This window comes from Anabrus simplex, chromosome 1 (assembly GCF_040414725.1).
Source record: "Anabrus simplex isolate iqAnaSimp1 chromosome 1, ASM4041472v1, whole genome shotgun sequence".
Lineage (NCBI taxonomy): Eukaryota > Metazoa > Arthropoda > Insecta > Orthoptera > Tettigoniidae > Anabrus > Anabrus simplex.
This window is the reverse complement of record NC_090265.1, coordinates 1,598,477,653-1,598,502,079: the sequence shown is the minus strand read 5'-3', so window position 1 is coordinate 1,598,502,079 and position 24,427 is coordinate 1,598,477,653. Positions and strand designations below refer to the sequence as shown.

The 24,427-nt window shown below is 37.3% G+C and overlaps 1 protein-coding gene across 4 annotated transcripts in view; it reads left to right on the top strand.

Annotated features, from left to right (window-relative positions):
* sws (patatin like phospholipase domain containing sws) overlaps positions 1-24,427 on the top strand; it is an 874,342-nt gene that overhangs the window by 234,506 nt on the left and 615,409 nt on the right. For all 4 annotated transcript variants that reach the window (XM_067138236.2, XM_067138235.2, XM_067138234.2 and 1 more), the window contains exon 9: positions 7,766-7,877. In XM_067138236.2, the coding sequence (XP_066994337.1) occupies positions 7,766-7,877 (112 nt within the window). The remainder of the gene's footprint in view (positions 1-7,765; positions 7,878-24,427) is intronic.

Here is a 24,427-nt window from a genome sequence, read left to right as displayed (position 1 = left end):
AAGCGTTATATGCCTCAGAAACCTTAATCATTGGTGGTGGATCTTTAACCAAAGACATTGAGAAACAAGAAAGGAAAATTTTACAAAAAATTTTTGGCCAAGTTTGTATAGATGGAATATGGAGAAAAAAAATCATCCCAGGCGATATATTGTCATTCTGAAAAAATTTCTCACACTTTTTGGAAAAGACGATTGAAATTTTATGGACACATTATCAGAATGAACACTAACAGGCTAACTAAAAGAATTTTCAACCTGGCCCTTTCGTCTAAAACCAAGGACAGCTGGCTTCGTGAAATTGAAACAGATCTCCAGGAAATCAACATCTCAGAAGACATTGTACAGGACAGATGTAAATTCAGAACCAAAATCGACAATCACCACTTTGAAGACAAACCCAACATCAGAACTACTATAACTTGGACAGAAGAACGAAGGAAGAAGCTCAGCGAGAGGATGAAGAGATTTTGGGAGGAAAAGAAGGCCAACACATCAGCTAAGCAAGTTCAACCGTGCTCCTGAGTAGGGCATAACGATGTAATAATAATAATAATAATAATAATAATAATAATAATAATAATATCATCATATGGCCTCAGCTACTGTGTGCAGACATTTCGATTTGATGCCACCTAGGCTGTCTGTGTCAATTTTGACATTCTGTTTTACTCTACCACTGGGCAGAGAAATAGATCTGTTGGGTGAACTGTTAGCTGAGGTTTTACTGTGTCCCTTTCTACTATCATATGCCATGTCATTCATTTCATCTCATTAACTCCTGTGATGAGGTAGATGTCACGAACGTTATCCAGTCATAAAAGCTTATTACAAAGGTTTATCTCGCTTCATAGCTGACCCTGTAGAGAAATGGCACAAGGGTTGGACATGCATACATACATACATATTATTACTTTTTTTTTTTACAAGCTGCTTTACATCACATCGACACAGATGGGTCTTATGGGGACAATGGGACAGGAAAGGGCTAGGAGTGGGAAGGAAGCAGTCATGGCCTTCATTAAGGTACAGCCCCAGCATTTGTCTGGTGTGAAAATGGGAAACTACGGAAGACCATCTTCACGGCTGCCGACAGTGGAGAACTTTACTTCCAACAATGTGCTGTCCTTGTTTTGAATTTGTACCTAATTATTTGAGGGTAAGGAGCTAAGGAAGCCTCAGTGTTAGTCACTAATAGGGATTATGAATATTGAAGGAAAAATAAAATAAAAATTTATTTTGAACCTGTAATAAGATAATGTTAAAATTAAAAATGAGAAGTCTGTGGATGATATATCTGGCTTAATAGGGAACATGCATGATCCAGGGTTTTAATTAAAAATATGCTAATCTGATTCAAAATTTCATGCAGAATTCAAAAATGTGATCAGAATGTACAAATAATAACTCCAAACATGATAAAAATCTAAATCAATGTATGAAACTGTCACGTGACGCAAGTACGCGATCTCATTGGTCTGACGTCATCGTACAGGTTGACTGAATTAGCAGACGAAATAACACATAGTGTGCTGTAAGAAGCAGGATACACTTTGCGTATTTCTGCTTTATGTTAGTGTCTGGTATGGTTAAATTTGAGGTCTATAAAATGGATAATAATCTGAGTGGTATATTTTAGACTTAAAATGAATCCTGCGCAGACAATGAGGCAGAAAACTTATAAATGGTGTAGAGTTCCGATATTCAATATTACATCGCATATCATCCCAAACAAATTGTTTATAAATGTTCCAAAGACGCTAAAACTAGGGAGAAATGGATTATGGCGGGCTGGAGAAATGCTGGTGATATATCGGAAAAGTCTACAGTTTATTTTTTTCGAAAATTTTAACGTAAGATGAATTTGTTTGAATTTTCAATCACTTTTCCATGTCACCTGTTCTAGTGGTAAAACTATAAATGTTAATGTATGATGCTTTATTTAAATGCTTCAATTATATTTTGGAATATGAAAGTAATAAACAGTGCATTAATTAATGCTGATTATTAAAGTATTCTCCAAACCTAACCTATGTTTTGGGTGATCCATGTCAAGAAAATAAATCAAAGGGTTTATGAACCATTTTGACAGCTCTAATTCTACCAGTTTATCTTGGCATGCGACAGTTATTTATGTCTTTTTTGAAGACCTTAATTTGTAAAGGAATTTAGGCTATATCTAAATACTCTATAATATAACAAAGATTAGGCGTGTACCCTCCTCTGCGAACCATGTGACCTTGCCGCGGTGGGGAGTCTTGCATGTCCCAATGATGCAGATAGCCGAGCCGCAGGTGCAACCATATCGGATGGGTATCTGTTGAGAGACCAGACTAACGAATGGTTCATCGAAAGGGGGGTAGCAGCCTTTCGATAGTTGCAAGGGCGGCAGTCTAGATGATTGACTGATACGGCCTTGTAATAATACTCAACATGGCTTAGCTGTGTTGATACTGCTACACGGCTGAAAGCAACGGGAAACTACAGCCATAACTAACTCCCGAGGACATGCAGCTCTCTCTGTATGAATGATATACTGATGATGGCTTCCTCCCGGGTAAAATATTCCGGAGGTAAACTAGTCCCCCATTCGGATCTCCGGGTGGGGACTACACGAGATGGGGCGATCATCAGGAAGATGGATACTGACATTCTGCGAGTCGGAGCGTGGAATGTTAGAAGTTTGAATCATTGTGGTAGGTTAGAGAACCTGAAAAGGGAGATGGATAGGCTAAAGTTAGATGTAGTTGGTATAAGTGAAGTACGTTGGCAGGAAGAACAAGATTTTTGGTCAGGCGACTACCGAATTATCAACACAAAATCAAACGGGAAATGCAGGAGTTGGTTTAATAATGAATAAGAAAATAGGGCAGCGGGTAAGCTACTACGACCAGCATAGTGAAAGAATTATTGTCGTCAAGATAGACACCAAACCAATGCCCACCACAATAGTACAGGTCTATACGCCTACTAGTTCAGCAGATGATGAAGAAATCGAAAGAATATATGAGGAGATAGAAGATTTAATACAATATATAAAAGGTGACGAGAATCTAATTGTGATGGGAGACTGGAATGCAGTGGTAGGCCAAGGAAGAGAAGGAAATACAGTAGGAGAATTTGGATTGGGACAAAGGAACGAAAGAGGAAGTCGGCTGGTTGAATTCTGCACTGATCATAATTTAGTCCTTGCCAATACTTGGTTCAAACACCACAAACGACGGCTATATACGTGGACGAGACCTGGAGACACCGGAAGGTATCAAATAGACTTCATTATGATTAGGCAGAGATTCAGAAACCAGGTGTTGGATTGCAAAACTTTCCCAGGAGCAGACGTGGACTCTGGCCATAACTTGTTGGTCATGAAATGCCATCTGAAGTTGAAGAAATTGAAGAAAGGAAAGAATGCAAAAAGATGGGATCTAGACAAGTTGAAAGAAAAGAGTGTGAGGGATTGTTTCAAGGAACATGTTGCACAAGGACTAAATGAAAAGGCTGAAAGAAACACTATAGAGGAAGAGTGGAGAGTCATGAAAAATGAAGTCAGTAGGGCTGCTGAAGAAATGTTAGGAAGGAAGAAAAGATCAACTAAGAATCAGTGGATAACTCAGGAGATACTAGACCTGATTGATGAACGACGAAACTACAAGAATGCTAGAAATGAACAGGGCAGAAAAGAATACAGGCGATTAAAGAATCAAGTGGATAGAAAGTGCAAGGTAGCTAAGGAAGAATGGCTGAAGGAGAAGTGCAAGGATGTCGAAGGCTGTATGGTCCTGGGTAAGGTAGATGCTGCATACAGGAAAATCAAGGAAACCTTTGGAGAAAGGAAATCCAGGTGTATGAATATTAAGAGCTCAGATGGAAAGCCACTTCTAGGGAAAGAAGACAAAGCAGAAAGATGGCAGGAGCATATCCAACAGTTGTATCAAGGTAAAGATGTAAATAATTTGGTTCTGGAACATGAAGAGGCTGTTGATGCTGATGAAATGGGAGACCCACTTTTGAGGTCAGAGTTTGACAGAGCTCTGAGTGACCTCAATAGGAACAAGGCACCTGGAACTGATGACATTCCCTCTGAATTACTGACTGCCTTAGGAGAAACCAGCATGGCAAGGTTATTTCATTTAGTGTGCAAGATGTATGAGACAGGAGAAGTCCCATCCGATTTTCGGAAGAATGTTGTTATACCTATTCCCAAGAAAGCCGGTGCTGACAGGTGTGAAAACTACCGCACCATTAGTTTAGTATCTCATGCCTGCAAAATTTTAACACGTATTATTTACAGAAGAATGGAAAAACAAGTAGAAGCTGAGTTGGGAGAAGATCAATTTGGCTTCAGAAGAAATGTAGGCACATGTGAAGCAATCCTGACTTTATGTCTGATCTTAGAGGATCGAATCAAGAAGGACAAGCCCACGTACATGGCATTCGTAGATCTAGAAAAGGCATTCGATAATGTTGATTGGACCAAGCTATTTATGATTCTGAAGATGATAGGGATCAGATACCGAGAACGAAGAATTATCTACAATCTGTATAAAAATCAGTCTGCAGTGATAAGAATCGAGGGCTTGGAAAAAGAAGCAGCAATCCAGAAAGGAGTGAGGCAAGGCTGCAGTTTGTCCCCTCTCCTTTTCAATGTTTACATAGAACAGGCAGTAAAGGAAATCAAAGAGAAATTTGGAAATGGAATCACAGTCCAAGGAGAGGAAATCAAAACCTTGAGATTTGCCGATGATATTGTTATTTTATCTGAGACTGCAGAAGATCTTGAGAAGTTGCTGAATGGTATGGATGAAGTCTTGGGTAAGGAGTACAAGATGAAAATAAATAAGTCCAAAACAAAAGTAATGGAGTGCAGTCGAACGAAGGCAGGTGATGTAGGAAATATTAGATTAGGAAATGAAGCCTTAAAGGAAGTAGATGAATATTGTTACTTGGGTAGTAAAATAACCAACGATGGCAGAAGTAAGGAGGACATAAAATGCAGACTAGCACAAGCAAGGAAGAGCTTTCTTAAGAAAAGAAATTTGCTCACTTCAAACATTGATATCGGAATTAGAAAGATGTTTTTGAAGACTTTCGTGTGGAGTGTGGCATTGTATGGAAGTGAAACATGGACGATAACTAGCTCAGAAAGAAAGAGAATAGAAGCTTTTGAAATGTGGTGTTACAGAAGAATGCGGAAGGTGAGATGGATAGATCGAATCACGAATGAAGAGATACTGAATCGAATTGGTGAGAGGAGATCGATTTGGCTAAATTTGACGAAAAGAAGAGATAGAATGATAGGACACATCTTAAGACACCCAGGACTTGTTCAGTTGGTTTTTGAAGGAAGTGTAGGTGGTAAGAACGGTAGGGGTAGACCAAGGTATGAATATGACAAGCAGATTAGAGCAGATGTAGGATGCAATAGTTACGTAGAAATGAAAAGGTTAGCGCAGGATAGAGTGGCATGGAGAGCTGCATCAAACCAGTCTATGGACTGATGACTCAAACAACAGGCGTGTACATCATGAACGTGAATTTAACAAATGTACGACTCTACACAAAACCAATGCTTGTCTGTTGTGGTCTTATAAGTTAACAATGCTCAGTTATAATAATTATAATATTATTGAAATAAATAACATAATTGCACACGGGTGAAAATAGTGATGTTGGTGTTTAAAATATTATCCACCTTAGCCTAAGTTTTAGGTTATACAAGCCAAGTCAATAAACCGAAGGGTAAAAATACCGGGCGAGTTGGCCGTGCGGTTAGGAGCGCGCAGCTGTGAGCTCGCATCCAGGAGATAGTGGGTTTCGAACCCCACTGCCGGCAGCCCTGAAGATGGTTTTCCGTGGTTTCCCATTTTCACACCAGGCAAATGCTGAGGCAGTACCTAAGGCCACGGCCGCTTCGTTCCCATTCCTAGGCCCTTCCTGTCCCATCGTCGCCATGAGACCTGTATGTGACGGTGTGACGTTAAGCAAAAAAAAAAGTAAAAGTCACAGCACCCAAAGACATTCCTGTATTGAACGACTAAAATGTTACCAGGACACTTTTCTTGCCTGATATGCTCAGCTTGTTAAAAGCCAAATGTAATTAATGTTATTAGCTTTACGCCCCGCTAACTACTTCTACGGTTTTCGGAGACGCTGATGTGCAGAAATTTAGTCCTGCAGGAGTTCTTTTACGTGCCAGTAAATCTACCAACAAGAGGCTGACGTATTTGACCACCTTCAACTACCACCGGACTGAACCCGGATCGAACCTGCCAAGTTGGGGTCAGAAGGCCAGCACCTCAACCGTCTGAACCACTCAGCCCGACTTGTGAAAACTAGATGAAGTCATATTTATCTTTATCATGTTTAACTTTTTCCCTCCACAAAGATATTTAATGTTTCTCTTTCATGGGCTCTGGAAGTGGGTAGGCCAGTTGTCCCAACCATAAATATATATTTTTTTAGGAATGATAGATTATAGCCCTATGGTACTATTTTTTTTTTCCTTCTTTCTTTCTTTCTTAATCAGTTTATCCTTCAGGGTTGGTTTTCTCTCGGACTCGGCGAGGGATTTCACCTCTACCGCTTCAAGGGCAGTGTCCTGGAACGTGAGACTTTGGGTATGGTGATGAAAATGGTCAGGAGGGCCATTACCTCGCCCAGGCGGCCTCACATGCTATGCTCAACAGGAGCCTTGTTGGAGGATGGGAGGATCAGAAGGGATAGACAAGGAAGAGGGAAGGAAACGGCCGTGGCCTTGGGTGCCTGGAGGAGAAGTGGGAAAATATGAAAAACTACTTCAAGGATGGCTGAGGTGGGATTCGAAACACCTCTACCAGTTGACCTCCCGAGGCTGAGTAGACCCCGTTCCAGCCCTCGTACTATTTGTTTTCAACTTTCATGGAGAGCCAGGAATCGAAACCAGGTCTCCGGGAGTGGCACACATTAACCACTACACCACAGAGGCGGACTAGTACTATAATGCTACCTATATGTTTATGTTAGTGCTGAAATCTGATTTCTTACTTTACTAATGCTGAAAGCCCGAAAATGTAATGTTATTCTTTAATATGGGAATCAGTCTAGAAGGAAATGTTGAAAGTGATGTGATATCTATCCAGGTTCGTTGTTATCCTAATACTATGGTTTACAGTACATTGCACATATATAAAAGACGCCACTTACAAACTTTCTTTTTATCCGCGAATTTCTGCGGCCACAAAAGTCGCTATTTTTCAAGAATGATGACATCTGCACATGGTAGATTTTCTGAGTGTGCTGTTTTGAACCTTTCTTCTGTCATTTCGAAGTTATTCGCGATCATGAATAATAAACAATCGGCTCTTAGCAACAGCTGATGCACAACGGCTGGTAGAGCTGCATGCGGTACTGGATTGTGACGTCACAGCGCGCCGCTTACGTCGGAGGCCGTTTCACTCGCCTTGCGGAAAGGCACTATTAAATTTTTTTTAATGGTAGAAAACAAGGCAACTTACCGCAATGTAATACGTTTACGTACTATTTCATTGGTGTACTTTAAAAAATATATATTTTTGAAAATGATGCATGTTCCCTATTACTCTTATTATAAGAATCCTAACATTTGGAGGCATGTAACTAATTAAGAGTTGATATTGTGAAACCAGAAATAAGGAGATTGATATCAATTAAGGAAATAGTACAACTAAGATTTGTGTAACTTTATGTAAACCTTTCTCTGTGTTCTCCAGAATGTCCTTATGCATTTGGATTATTTTCTTTTTCTCCATAGAATACACAGCGAAAGAAATACAGTCCATTTGCTGGTTCTCCAGTACGTGCTAAAATGCGAGAATTTGGTTCACTCAGTAGAGACGAGTTTTCTTCAGGATATCCAGGAACAGGTACAGTAACTTTTCCTGTTATATCTTTATTTTCAATAGTATTTTTGATTCTGCATTGTTTACTTATCTTTCTAGCAATATTTGGCCCTGGTTTTCTTCTTGTCTTAGAAGAAATTTTCATTCGACATTTGTCGAATTGTGCCATTTTATTAAAAGCATTACTTATCCTCTGTTGAACATGGATAAAGATCGTACATCGTTTTCAGGTATAGCCTATCCTGTCAAAAGTACACTAAAAACTGACAGGACTCCCAGAGGTCATTAATTCATGTAACACTGAAAGTTATTGGTTTTCTGTTTTGTGATATACCAAAAAGTGGCATAAAACTGATCATTACCGCACATTTTTTAATTTTGTGCATTTCCGTGCTACACAAATTTGCGGGAAAGAACTCGCTTGTACATTTGCGGCATGGGCTACCAGACCAGCAATGCTGGAACAAGTGGCTCCAGTGTATCATCCTCAGACTAACAGAATCATTATTATTGGTATAGCAGTTCCACTTGAATTACTGAGGTTGGGAAAGAAACATGGTGTGTGCCATTAACAAGCATGATTTAGTGGTTAATCTTGATCTTGGCACTTAAATAGGACCTTTTTTTAATGCTCCCATTAGAGCACATTAGTCAGTCATATACATTAAAGTCAGCTTCTTCTTCTGCTCCCAAAACACCTTCATCCTGTCAGATCTGGCTGCCCTTTGGCAAATACAGTAGAGACAATACGCGACACAGATTTAGCCTTGCTAAAATGGGAGACAATTCGACGGTGGTGCTCCTAGTGACTTGACCTGAAAAAATCACGCTAAATTCAAATATCAATGGAAATGTATATACGGAAATGGATAAATAAATTACGTCTAGAAAGAAGGTGTTATTGAGATATTAACTTTGAAGTTGCTAAAGCAATTCTGGATAAATGAATGAAGAATTATTTAAAAGGTTATTATTCAAAGACTGAAATTAGACATATGAACAAGATGTGAAATGGACTGCTGTGAAAAGGCTTGATCTTTCATTTATGCATTATTTTTTTATATTTAGCATTCCTGCCTGAACTCTTATGGTTGGATTTGTCTTTTTTCTCATTTAAAAACATTGTATCATCACAGTAAGACACTTGTCAATAAAAATATCGGCACATTCCTTACACATATGATGCAATGAATTAACATTTAATACCTGGACAATTTTCCTCTTAACATGAAGCCTACTAACAGAAAGAAAATCTATAAAATTCCGGCTTTAATCTGAGAAGAGGGATAAAAGAAAGAAAAGTATGAAAATTTTGTCGATAGTGATGCTTTGAGGAATATTTACTTACAATTAGAGTAAAAATGTAACATACCCTTGGCTGTATAGTCGAGAATTTTTAAAAGTTGCTGGCCCGGAAATGATCTGAACAGATCTTATAATTCTTATAAAAGCGTAACGTCCCTTCTTTCTCGTACACCTTATCCAAATCACTTCTGTGACATTTCAAAACCCACAGATCACACCTACAAGAACACATCGGTATTGAAGGTTAACTGCTGCACTATACAATAAAATATGCGTATTACATTTTAAGCCAGTTAAAGTATGGGTCGAGCAGGTCAGAAGATAATGAAGTACTATAAAGATCTCTGTCACTGGAAGAATATATATGCAAACACAATATTACTTACATTTTCTTGTCGTGAGGGAACCTGAAGAACGACCGCGCATTCTTCTCTACTTCATAGTTACTGCAGCTAAACACAGCACATACCTTTCCCCTCATGTTGAGAGGAGATATCAAGGGATGACACACGCTACTATTTAATTATGTCAACTCACTGAAAACGCATAAATAACACCAAAAACTTCACACAAAAATACACGTTCTCTTATGACAGAATCAGTAGTTTTCAGGTCTACTCGCTAGAGAGAGCTCCAATAGCTGTCCCTCGATATCTCGCTCAGTGTCGCGTATTGTCTCTACTGTATTTATTAATGGTTATGAATTTCATGTTTTTGGTCCGTATTGAACTGAGAATAATATATAAGTAATAATAATAACAACGTAAACGTTTCCACCTTTTCAATACTAAAATATATTCATAAAATTATAAATTACACGGTACTAGTTTCGACCCATCTAGGGGTCATCATCAGCCGTAATGGAGCAAAGATCACTTTTGGCGAAATCCTAAGAAAATGTTATTTTAAAGAATAACAAGTGAAATGAGATGTTATTATGGTAATAGTTAATAATACAAGGAATATACATACTAAGAGGTTTTTAACAAAGAATAAAGTATAAATGGGGTGTTGTAAAAATTATAATCATGGAAATCAGTAAGTTCTTGTATTGAAATGAAATATGGCTTAGGAAGAGGGCTTAAGGTGGGGCTGAAGGGTGCGGGAGAAAGTGTAATTGTCTTGGAAAAGTACCTTTGATTAAATATAGGATTGAGTTTAGGTTGGCTGCATTATTGTTTCTGAGGAAAGTGATAAATAGATCGAAGAGTATGTTGGGTTTCTCTGAGATTTCATTGAGATTGTGACTGGCTTTAAAGTATTGGTCTAGGTGTATGTAGTAATTTTCCATTATGTTGAGTAAAGGGCCCTTGTTTGCTAATACAAGGATGTCCATGTCTTGTTCAATATTGGTGAAATTATGGTTATAATCTTGCATGTGTTGGCCGATGGCTGAAAATCTGTTTTATTTTATTGCGTTAGTGTGCTCGTGGTATCTGATAATGAAGTTTCTCCCGGTTTGCCCGATGTAGGTTTTTTTACAGGTGGTACATTTGATCCTATAAACTCCTGATTTTAAAAAACTGCTGGTCTTGTTGATGTGTGAAGTATTGTATAAAATGTTCATATTCTTATTGTTGGTTTTGAAGGCTATTTTAACACCTTGTTTCTTAAAGATGTTGGTTAACTTGTAGATATCATTGTTGAACGTGAAGGTGGAAAATGTTAGAGGTTTGGTTATTTCTTTTTTGAGGGTAGTTTTTGGGCGATGTTTTTGTTTATTGATTATCCTTTCTATAAAATGATTGCTGAAGCCGTTGAATTTTGTGATTCCTACATCGGGCAAACCGGGAGGAACTTCATTATCAGATACCACGAGCACACTAACGCAATAAAATACAACAGATTTTCAGCCATCAGCCAACACATGCAAGATTATAACCATAATTTCACCAATATTGAACAAGACATGGACATCCTTGTATTAGCAAACAAGGGCCCTTTACTCAACATAATGGAAAATTACTACATACACCTAGACCAATACTTTAATGCCAGTCACAATCTCAATGAAATCTCAGAGAAACCCAACATACTCTTCGATCTATTTATCACTTTCCTCAGAAACAATAATGCAGCCAACCTAAACTCAATCCTAAATTTAATCAAAGGTACTTTTCCAAGACAATTACACTTTCTCCCGCACCCTTCAGCCCCACCTTAAGCCCTCTTCCTAAGCCATATTTCATTTCAATACAAGAACTTACTGATTTCCATGATTATAATTTTTACAACACCCCATTTATACTTTATTCTTTGTTAAAAACCTCTTAGTATGTATATTCCTTGTATTATTAACTATTACCATAATAATATCTCATTTTACTCGTTATTCTTTAAAATAACATTTTCTTAGGATTTCGCCAAAAGTGATCTTTGCTCCATTACGGCTGATGATGACCCCTAGATGGGTCGAAACTAGTACTGTGTAATTTATAATTTTATGAATATATTTTAGTATTGAAAAGGTGGAAACGTTTACGTTGTTGTTATTATTATATATTATTCTACTGTATTTGCCTTCGGTTGTCAGTAATGGTGAACTTTCTTTGTTCAAATGTTATCAGTTTGGGACTATAATTATAATATTGCAAAAATAATTAATATTTGAAAGTAAAATTTTTAGACATATAAGAGCAAATAAACATTTTTAAAGGTAAAATCGATAATGTTGCAACATTATAGAGAAAAGACAAGTACTGGAGGAAAGAAGGTGTACACAGTACCTGAAAAATGCAGCCCAGAATATAAATGCTGCTGGAAGGTTAAGCATACTATGACCTCCAAAAAATATGTCTTTCCATACATAGTGCTGAATGACACTGTAAAGGGGGCCTGTAGGTTTCCACTCAAAAGACGTGCACCAGGCACTTGGAGACCATACGCTTCGCAAACCATATGGTGGCTAGCAAGATACCTGTGCTTCGCTGCGGTTTTAAAATGAAAATTATTTTTCAAAACTTTATATTTTGGAAAGTCTACTGTCGACTGAACCTATAAAATACACCCTCAGATTATACGTCAAACAGTTTTGGGGGAATGATTATTAATTTTCTTATCTAACAGATGTTTCGACCCTGTACAGAAGAATTGGAATGTTTTTAAACCCTATCTTATTTAACATCTAAGATGTAAAAGCAATCAACCTGTGAAATTTAGATCTTGTATGTCGAACAGTAATGGAGGAATTAATGTTTTTTAGGTGGTGAATGTTTAAAAAAATGTACTTAACATCTAGGACATATAAAATTTATAGGTTATAAACTTCATGGTTCTGATCCGTATTGAATTGCAATTGAATTTAAGCTCGTGCCTGAAGCGGTTTCAGAAGAAGGTATAACTTATTGTGGTTTTTGAGAGTCAACCACCATCTAAATCCCTTAGGGGAGAAATATTTTGAAGTATATGATATTTTACATCTAAGACATAAACAAAGAACCTTCTCGTAAAATTACAAATTTGTGCGTGAAACGGTTTTGGAGGGTTGCATAATTTTGTTTGCGGAGATAACTCCATTTAACACCCTAAGGGTGGGATGTTTCGAAATATTTCCTAATTCACACCTAGGATTTAAAATGTATACCGCTATTCAGAATTTTTTCTTAGTAGTTAAATAGTTTCGGAGGAAGAAATGAATATATCTGTTTCCAGATCTTAACCTCCATTTAAATTTAAATTTTTCCCAAACTTTCTGTTGTTTAACATGGTTTGAAATTTTAACTTTGTAATTCAAACGGTTTCAGAATAGTGAATATTTTTGTCATCATTCCTCATCCCCCAGATAAAACCTATTTGGGTGTGTTGTTTGAAGACCACTTCTTGTTTAAACTCGTAAGACATAGTATTTAGTGTTTATAAAGGGGAACACCGATATCTGACAAAAATCGAGATGAAACCTCCTTTATTATTTAGGTCTATTATATGCATTAAGATTGTGGAAAGTGATTAGTAATTTGAGAGATTAGGGGAGGATCAGGAGAAATTAAATCAACCTTTTTGATGCCAGGCTGTATGTAGTGGTTGCGTTAAGAATGCCAAGTCAATTTTACTAAAAATGCACACACTAAGCAAAAGCATTCTTCTACTTACTACTTGTTTGGAGGTAAATCCCTGTTATTTTTTCTTATAGCACACAGGTGAATAAAGAACATGTGAGTGTGACTATAATTAGAATAGAGTTTCATTTTCTTCATCTAAAAGTGTACAAATTTTTAATTATTGTTTGAAAATTTGACCTAATTTTTACATTTATAGTGTATTTTTATCATGGGTATGATATCTTTGTGATTTTTAATAAAATTTTTAATAAAAAAAACTAATGCTTTATGCAATTCTTGATAGTTCTTTCTGAGAATTATGAATTTTTACAAACTTATGTACACACAGGTTAAATACACAATAATATCTTATTTCGAACACTTGTCAGTCGATAAATTATTATCTACTGAATCTCTTAATCTTAAAACATGGCGTATTTTAATCATCTTTCATCTTTACACTATTGGAAGTAAATAAGCATATAAACAAACGAGATAACAAGCAAGTAACATGAAGCGGCAGAGTGCAGGGCTACCACGCGCGGAACCTACAATGCGTCGAAAGAAACCCTTTATAAAACTTCACTGATATCGATATCGCATGTTATCGATGTTTCCAGATAGTAAAAGCTTCAATCTTTCTGGCAGTATTACTTACGCAGCCATCGTGCAGCAGGAATTAAAGAAACAGGCAAAAGAAAAACGTGGCCAACAGATCGGCTCCCAGCATTTTTAGCAGTAACTCGCATGGCCGATAGATCAGCTGCCTGGCACTATAAGAGTAAAACATAAATTAAACACTTCGAACCAGCAGTTTAACAGTTTGGCCTAAAAGTCAACCACACAAAACCAGTTGTGATGACAGTCAGCAGGCAAGCCCTACAAGTTAACATCCAACTGGACAGCGAGAAACTAGAAAACTTTGAACCATTTTCAATATCTTGGTAGTATTGTAACTAGTGATGCAAGGTCCTTTGATGAAATCACTAACAGAGTCCAAAAAAGGAGCACAATTGTATCACCAAGGTAGGTCTCTTGTATGGGTAACCAAATACCTGTATAAAGAGAACCCTTTATCAGGTATATTTCATGCCAATAACTACATACATATGCTCTTGAAACCTGTACAGTCAACAGTAGAGAGAGTAGCAGACTTCTAGCTGCAGAAATGAAGTTCTTGAGGTCAGTACTACAGAAAACAAGAAGAGATAACATCCAAAATGAACAGTTATGTCATACACAAGTAAACCAGTCGCTAAGTCAAAATGAAAGAACATCAAGACTGAAATGGTATGGCCATTTAAAAAGGATGGATCAAATAAGAGTTAGCATTTCCACTTGAATTACTGAGATTGGGAAAGAAACATAGTATGTTCCATTAACAAGTGTGATCAGTCAAGTGGATCAGTCAAGTAAAGCAGGACCTGAAAGGAAGAGAAGTAGAATGGAACCAAGTACCTGGATAGACAAAGATGGAGAGCGCTCTTGTACTGCACCCGGGTGACTGGAGACGTTTAAAGGATGAGGATGGTGATGGTGATGGTGATGATGATGATGATGGTGATAATGATGATGATGTTGAAGGCAACTGGTTTTAACATCAGAAGAAGAGATGCAACTTGTGGAGGGTGTCTTGAAATGTGTAAAAGGATATCAAATTGTAAAAAAGTTGAAACAGAAGGACATTAGGCATGGTAGATATATTTTCTTTGGTGTCACAGAATTCCAAGTGGAGTAGAAAACAGTGCTTCTCAACCTGGGCCTTTTGTTGTTTTCTAGCCTGACGAAGTTGTGATAATTTATTTAAAATTAAGTATTTATTTAAATAATATAAGTTAGTGTATGCACCTCAGACTGGATGCAATGAAGATGATATTGACAAATTCCTGGAAACATTAGAGTGAAATAAAGGATGTGAACGTGTCTGTCATAGGAGACTTCAAAGTAAATGTGGGAGGTGACAGAAATGAAATGGAAGATGTAATTGGGCCGTTGGTATATGGAAAGATTTGCTTTTGCTGGCGGGACCTAGTGTTTACAGTGCACAAAGTCTTCTGGTATAGGCTAGAGCAATTTTGTTACTTTCATTGACCTGTCTTAGTCTTATCCTTGGCTTTGACAATATGAAAGTGACAGCTATGAGCAATGCTAGTAATGCCATTCATTATGCAGCCAGTCCCAGCTATGAATGGTGTGAAAATGTTGCTCATTGGGTCGGGTGATATATGCATTTCAGTGGGCTTGGCAGACTGATATGTAATAGCAACTTCTGGCTCGGTGAGGAAAGCAACGGTAAACTACCTCACTCCTCATTTCCCTAGTATGCCTCTTCAGCGATGCCTAGGCCATCTATGACAGCTGATGGCGGAGCTGTTGAGGATCCAACCAGCCTTAGGGCTGATGGCTAAACATACATATATGGAAAGAGGAATGAAGAGCGAGAGATGTTTGTGGATTTTTGTGTGAGAAATGGGTTAAGTGCGGACAATACATGGCTCAGGAAGAAGAATTGTAGAAAGATTAAAAGATTAGAATGGGAAAATGGAAGACAAAAACAGTAATTGATAACTTCTTCATGGAAAAAGAAAATCGTAGACAGTTGTTGGATGTAACAGCCTTGCCAGAAGTAGCCTTTGATGGAGACCATAGAGTAGTGGTAGCAAAAATGAAAGTGGGGAAAAATTGCAAAAATGCAAGAAATAAGAAAATAAAAGTACAGAAATTAAAAAATATGCAAGTAGAAGTTAAATTCCAATACAAATTGAAACAGTACTTACCCTGAGCTGAGGTGGAGTGTGTGGAAGTCGAATGGGACATGTAGCAGATTAGCTGAAACATTGAAAGGTAAAGATACCCTGCAGTGGAATGAGAGCGTAAAGGAAGCAGTGAAAAATATGAATAAAGCATGGCAAGGATTGAATAGAGATAAAATGGAAAAAAAGTATCAGGAAACAGAAAGGTGAAAAAATGTAGTGTGAAGAAAAGCTAGGAAGGATTAACATGAGAGTTGGAAGATGATGTGCATAGCACTAAAAGCATGTTACAGGGACTTGTAAGAAGGAAGAGAAAAAGAAAGTGTGAAAAGGAAGAAAGGAGAGATAATAACATCAAAGGAGATATAGAAAAGTTTGAAGGATTACCTTGATGAATGTGAATGTCAGAAGGGCTGTAGATGAGATGATAGATGTAGAGTGTGAAGAGAGAGAGTGAGATCATAATGGAAGAAATGGAAACTGCTGTCAAGTAAAGTGGGTAAAGCAGCAGGATTGGATGAAGTGAGTGTGGAAATGATAAAAGCTGCAGGACCCGTTAGTCTACAATGGCTGTATAGGTTATTTAGATATATTTAGAAGGAAACATCTGTACCAAATGACTGGAGTAGAGGAGTAATAATACCTATATTTAAGAAGGGGGAAAAGAAGAATGACCAAATGAGTTGGCTGTGCGGTTAGGGGCATGCAGCAGTGAGTTTGCGTTGGGGAGATAGTGCGTTCGAACCCAACTGTCAGCAGCCCTGAAGATTGTTTTCTGTGGTTTACCATTTTTACATCAGGCATTTGCTGGGGCTGTACCTTAATTAAGGCCACGGCCTTTCTACCCCTAGTCCATTCCTTTCCCATCGTCACCATAAGACCTGTGTTGGTGCAGTGTAAAGCAGATTGTAAAAAATATTTAGAAAAAAAAAAGATACATGATAATTATCAAGGAGTCATACTCATATCTCATGTACCAAAAATATTTGAAAGGCTACCAGAAAAGAGAATGAAAAGAAGGTGGAGGACAATTACAAGAAGTGCAATATAGCTTTCTAAATGGAAGATAAACACTAGATCCCATATTCATTATGAGGCAGTTAATGGAAAATGATTTAGAAGAGACTTCTGATAATGTCCCTGGAGCAACAGTGTGGAAGGTAATGCAGCGGGAAGGATTCGTAATATAAATGATAGATCATGTGCAAGCAGTGTAGAAATATTGTTACAGCAGTGTCCAGACCTACGTTGGACACGCTATCAAGTGGTCGGCCGTTACAAGAGTTCCATATTGTCTTAGTGATAAAGTAGTTAATACTTACTGAAATCTAGTTAGATTTTGTGTATGTTATCCATTTAGTTCTACAAACATTGGTGTTTAGTTTTTTTGTAGTAATTGAGTTTAGTGATATTTATTTAGGTTTTGTGTTGAGTAGTTCTGTAGGCATTCGTTAGATTACGTGTTGTAGGTTACGTTTTATTCTGTTTCGATTGTGGGTTGGGATAAATAAGAAATAATCTTTAAATTTAAATATTGGTAGGTTTCTTGATAGGATATTTACAAAGACAGGATATTATAATGAGTTGTAACTTTCATAGCGTTTACATTCATATAGACAATAGATACAGTATCTCCAAGAGAAATTCGCCGGTTGCACATATCACATAGATAATCATTTCTTTAAATAACACGATACCCTTGTAAAAATATTTAAAGAAAGAAATTCAACTGAATATACAGTATTTCATTGGCAAAATAGATAAGTCATCGTATTGTTATAGATTATTGCAGCTCTTTGTATTCAAATTATTGCATTGTTAGTCACTGATTGGCAAGCGTATCGAGTAGTCAAGAAAAACAAAAATAAAAATGAACTGATTCCTCAATTCCAATAACTTATTTGTAGTTCTGAGTAGGTACATAGTGTCGACATTCTGGAAAGTCAGGGAAAAAAATTTTGGTCAGGGGAAGTCAGGGAAATAGACAAAAAATCTGGAAAGTCAGAGAAATCTTCCCCAGTGATGGATTTGAGGGGATATTTTTAAGCTCTAGTCTGCTGTCACCCAGGCTATTGTAGCATTTCTTTTTCATTTTTTTTTTTCACAGGAAGTGCACAACAATTCTACCCTTTCATTGTGCCCTTGTGTCATTTTTATGTTATTTTTTAAAATTTCAGTTTTAGGATGTTTTCTTGAAATTCATGACGTTCATGAGAATGGCTAACAAGCAGTGTACATTTAATAAACTTTGGCTAGACAGTAAAGTGTTTCCTGAATTGAGTTGTTTGTTGGACATATTGGTAAATGATGCAACTTCAGCGTATTGTAAAGTATGTTGTAAATTATTCAAACATAGTAATATGGGTAAACAAGCAGTCACTTCTCATGCTAAAGGACCTAAGGAGCTAAGTCTCCCAGCCAACAATTTCTTTCTTTGCAAAGAGTACCTCTACTCCATCTCCACTTGAAGATACGCAGCCAAGAGTTAGCACTACATCCACAGCTACAAAGGAATTAGCAGTGCCAGGAATAAGTCAAATAAGTTTAAAGACTTTCCAGTGTGAATGAAGATGTTACATTGACTGAAGCCATATGGGCTTTCCGGGTTATCACTGGAAAGATGCCTCCCAACTCTTGTGATGAAACCTCCACAGCATTCAAAACAATGTTCCCAGACAGTAAAATTGCTCAAAACTTTACCGTGGGCAAGATTAAGGCTTCATGTGTTATAAATAATGGATTAGCCCCATATTTTAAGGAAAGTTTGCAAAATGACCTAAAACAGTGCTCTGACTACGTTGTTTGTTTTGATGAATTGTTAAACCAATTTGTCCAAAGAGGACAAATGGATTTGTGTGTAAGGTTTTGGGATGTACATCTTCAAAAAATTGCAACAAGGTATTGGAATAGTGTATTTTTAGGCAGAGCAACTGCGGATCACTTGTTAGATGGGTTTATACATGGACTCTCCTTACCTTTAGGAAATATTTTGCAAGGCTAAATGGATGGGCCGAATGTTAACCTCAGATTTATTAAAAAAACTTGAAAACCATTTGCAATGCTAAACTCAGAGGGCAAATCTCTTCTTGATATAGGCATATGGAGTTTGCATATAGTGAATGGCGCCATGAACACTGGGATCTCCAAAACTGACTGGGACCTTTTTTCATTTTTTTAGGTCTCTGTGCAATCTTTTTAAAGATAGCCCTGCTCTACGTGCTAAATAATGACCACAAACGCATTTCCTTACAAGTTCACTGCAATAAGACAGTTGGAAAATGGATGCTGTGTTGATCAGGCTCTTAAAATATATGATCACGCTGACAAATTTGTGAAAGAATACACTGAAAAAGAAAAAAAACCTTCAATACATTAGGGAAACTATGAAGAATCCACTACTTAAGGCAAAATTAAGAGCTTATAGAAGTATTTTTTCAGATGTTGAACCTTTCCTCAGAAGATTTCAAAATCAGTAAACCTATGGTGCCTTACCTTTTTACGTCACTTGAAGAACTTATGAAAAACATAATGATGAGATTTGTTAAGTCTGAAAAGATAGCTGAAGCAAGTAATTCCTAAAAGTTAAAATATTTAGACGTGCAAGATAGTGCCAATCTGCTTTCAGTAGAATAAATGGATATTGGTTGTGCTGCCAAGAGATTACTCAAACAAGTTAAATGTTCTGAAAAGGAAAACATTACTTGTAAGAATGAGTTCAAAAATCTCTTGATCACCATGTTAGAAAACCTCGGAGAGAAAAGTTCTCTAAAATCACATCCATCGAGAGGGTTCTCACTGCCCTAGACCCTAATATGATATTGCTCAAATCCAGTTTGGCATTGAAAAGGGTGTCGTTCTTGAAAACTTACACAGCCATACGAGAATATACGATAAACGTGCTGAAAAGGCCAAACGACAGTTCTGTCTGCTAACCGAAGAAGCTCAGAACAGGGCAGGAATCAACAAACAAATTAATGGCTTCATTTCTGAAAGACCAGATGACTTGGGATTGGACGAATTTTACCACAATCTTTTAGGAGAAGATGAGAAATATGAAGATCTCTGGTTTGTAATGAAACTTCATTTCATTTTATCCCATGGTAACACATTTGTTGAGACAGGCTTTTCTGTCAATAAACATTTATGAGTTGAAAATCTTTTAGAAGAAGCACTTGTGTCCGAGAGAATAATTTTTGATAGTGTGAAACACGTTGGTGGTTCAAGAAATGTTACTATCAATGGAAGTATGCTGACCTCGATCTGAGCATCAAGAAGAAGGTATCAGTCATACCTGGAAAATAAAAAAGAAGAGCAATCAAAAGAGGAAAATAAGAACATGGAGAAAAAGGAAAATTGAATTACAATTGAAAGATTTGCAGGAAAAACAGAAAAAGGTGAAAATTGAAAGAGAAAAGCAGGATGCTGAAATTGAAAGGAAGAATATAGTTCTAGAAAACATAAACTGAAAAAAGTAATATTTTCCATAAGTGCAAACTTTTCTCTTTCATTCCTATTTTTCCTGACTGATTTGTCTTCAAATTTAAAAACTTGAAAATTCAAAACCTAGACTAATTGGAATTCATTATATTCACCTACATTAGAAACACAAGTTAATTTCTTTTGATCTCAAGAGTGCTTTAAATCCACATGAAATAGTATTAGATTGCTGTGGTAAAATCATTTTATTTTCATATTTGAATTACTCTATTAATAAGTTAGTTGTACTTAGTTCTGTGGAAATGATAAAGGTATATGCTAGGCCTACATGTTACCTTTAAACAATTTGTCATCAGTGTAATTGTTTTTCCATAAATAATCGAAATAAAAGGAAGTGGAGAGATAATTAGGCCAGCTATGGGAATGGTGGGGGCTGGAATGCCTCTTTTTTTTTGTAAAACATGCTGTTCGGCAAATTAACTAGTCCCTCTGCTTTCGTGAGTCAGGGAAATCTTTCTTAGTAGTTCAGGGAAAGTCAGGGAAACTTGAGAGAACATTTCTGTGAACACTATGTAGGTAGTTCAAATCTCCAGCGAAACTTATACTTAAACCCTCGATCTTTCAGCATTTAACAGCGATTTTAATTTCTGCTAGCTTGTGGGAATAAGATGAAAATACTTTCTATAAGGATTTAGTTTTAACTGCATTTCTGTTGTCTCAGTTAACCAGTTTTAATTAGGATACGTCTGAATGAAGTTTAGAATTACGGTAGTGTAGTTATATTATTATAAGTTATCGTGCTTACTGTATCATTGCATAATGTTTGTCTAGTAGAAGAAAAATTTCCTCTTCTGTTAGCGTGTAGGTAGAAATAACCCAACTAAGTATAAAGTATTTAGTTTTACCTCAAATTCCATTGTTTCAGTAGACCTGTTAAAGTTAGGATACACCTAAGTGCAGTTGTGAGTTGTAGTGTAGTTATTTTAATAGATAGTATCTTGCCTGCTACATTCGTGTGTTATCCTTCTGTACAGTAACCATTTTGATATTTCAGCATGTAAATTGCAGTTTTCATTTCTATTAGAGAATAGTAGTGTAAAATAGTAATAATTATTATAATATTCTGTCTACGTATTTAGCTTTGTTGTATAATCCTTGTATATTTTAATTTCTGTTTGGGTGTAGTAAGAACCCTTTGTAATTAGGAAATGTCTGAATAAGGTTCAGAATTGTTGTAGTGTATTTATTTCATTATTGAAAACATTGTTGGCCCCCATGGCTATGGTAACAGAAACTCTGAAGGAGAGAACCTGATTGATTTCTGTGTGCGAAACAACTTAACCATCCAGAACACATGGTATCAGAAGAGGGACAGCCATAAAATAACGAGATACAGCTGGGATGGAAAGCTCAAGACTATGATCGACTTCTTCATCACCGAGAGAAAAGCGGGTCAGTTTGTTACAAGATGTTAAAGTCATACCCAGCGAGTGCCTAGATAGCGAGCATCGGCTATTAATCGCTGACCTAAAAGATGTTCATGTGCCCAAATTTAAACAAAAGAAAATGCCAAAAATTAAGACATGGATGTTGAAGGACATGGAGAAGAAAGCAAACTATGAAGCAAGGATAACAGCTAAATTACCCAAAACTGAGAAAGGGGGAGTAGAAGAAGAATGGTCCTTATTCAAAGAAACCCTTGTAACACCGGGCGAGTTGGCCGTGCGCGTAGAGGCGTGCGGCTGTGAGCTTGCATCCGGGAGATAGTAGGTTCGAATCCCACTATCGGCAGCCCTGAAGATGGTTTTCCGTGGTTTCCCATTTTCACACCAGGCAAATGCTGGGGCTGTACCTTAATTAAGACCACGGCCGCTTCCTTCCAACTCCTAGGCCTTTCCTATCCCATCGTCGCCATAAGACCTATCTGTGTCGGTGCGACGTAAAGCCCCTAGCAAAAAAAAAAAACCCCTTGTAAAAGAAACCATGGAAATTTGTGGAAAAACAAGTGCCACACCAAAAGAGAAGGAAACACCTTGGTGGAATGACCGAGTGAAGACAGCAGTAAAAGATAGAAATATAATGAAAAGAAAATCAGACCTCGAAAAACAGACGAAAGATGAAAAGAATTAGAAATTGAACATCTAGCACAGGAATACCGGAGAAAGAAACCGGCTGTAAAAAGACTGATCCAGGAAGAAAAGGAAAAGTGCTGGGATGACTTTACTACAAGGATAGAGGAAGACTGTCAAGGAAGGAGGAAACTACTATACAAAATAGTAAACAGTAAAAGAAATGAAAATATAAACATCCTTGCACTGGAAACAGATGATGGTAACTTGATACAAACAGAGGAAGGGATCAGGGATGAAATGAAGAACTACTTCAACATGCTGTTAAATGGAGATGGGTGCAACACCACCACCAATTATTGTAGTGTAGATGAAGCCAAAAACAACAAATACCCATTAACATGGCTTGAGGTAGAAACAGCACTAAAGAGCATGCGAAATGGGAAGTCCCCAGGCTTTGATGATCTCAGCTCAGACATGATACAGGCAGCTAGAATACCAGGCTTGAATTGTCTATATAGAGTGTTATCAGTGATTTGGGAAAGTAACAAAATTCCAGAAGATTGGAGTAAAGGAGTCATCATCCCACTGTTCAAAAAAGGACAACCGATGGAAATGTGGAAATTACAGAGGCATCACGCTGTTGTCACACTCACTGAAGCTGCTGGAAGAGATCATAGAAACAAGACTTAGGAAGATAGTGGAACCTTTGCTTGAGGAAGAACAACATGGGTTCAGGAAAGGTCAAAGTACTGTGGATCTTATCTTTGCAGTAAAATGCTGACAGAAAAGTACTGGGAATATGGAAGAAATCTTGTGATTGCATTTGTGGACATTGAAAAAGCATATGATATTGTTCCTCGAAACGAGATATGGGAATGTCTGGAAGACCTAAAGGTGCCAAAGTACTTAATTGACAAAGTCAAGATGATATACCAGAAGTGCTACAGCTGTGTCCAGATAGGCAACGGACGATCAAAATGGTTTGAAACAAAGAGAGGTGTCCAACAAGGAAGTGCTCTCTCACCACTCCTGTTCCTAATAGTAATGGATAAGGTCATCAAATCTGTCAAGAAAATGGACAGTGAACCAAATGCCCTGCTATTTGCTGATGATATGCTTTTATGGGGAGGGACAGAAGCTGAAGTTCAGAAGAAACTTAATGAATGGAACAACACATTCAAAAATTTTGGACTGAAGATGAGCAAAACAAGGACAGTAGAAATGACCATCAACAGGGAGGAAACAAGCTCAAGTATATTTCTGAAAGGAGCAAAAATCGAATCAGCTTCCCACTTCAAGTACCTCGGAAGCACAGTCTTGAAAGACAACACTGTTAGGCAAGAAATACTCAGCAGGACACAGAAATCATCAAACTTCTACAGTCAAGTCAGAAATCTTCTCTGGGACTGCAAAATACCACAGAAAGCGAAAACAGTCGTGTACCACAATTACTTCGTACCAATCCTCACGTACAGTTTAGACACATGTACCCTACTAAACAAAGACTTCAGTAGAATCCAAGAAACTGAAATGAGATTCATTAGAACCATGAACCAAACAACCAGAAAGGACAAGATCAGAAATGAAGTGAATAGGAAATAAGCTGGTATTGAGGTTCTTATTATCAGTGTCATAAAGAAACGCAGACTTCAGTGGTATGGGCACATAATGAGAATGAACAGGGAAAGGCCTGCCAGAAAATATTTCGACCTTAATCTCGTTGGAAGAAGACCACAGGGAAGACCAAGAAAACATTGGATAGAGACTTGTAAGATCAGATATGGAGGAGAGAGGATACAAATGGGAGGATGTACTGGATCAGAAGATGTATGAAGACAGAAGAGATGGTGAGCACTTGTATACCACACCCGAAAAACTGGAGTTGGGAAATGATGATGATGATGATGATGAAATTAGCATGCCAATTTTATAACTGCAAAATATTTGTGTAGTAGAGGGAATATCTCTCT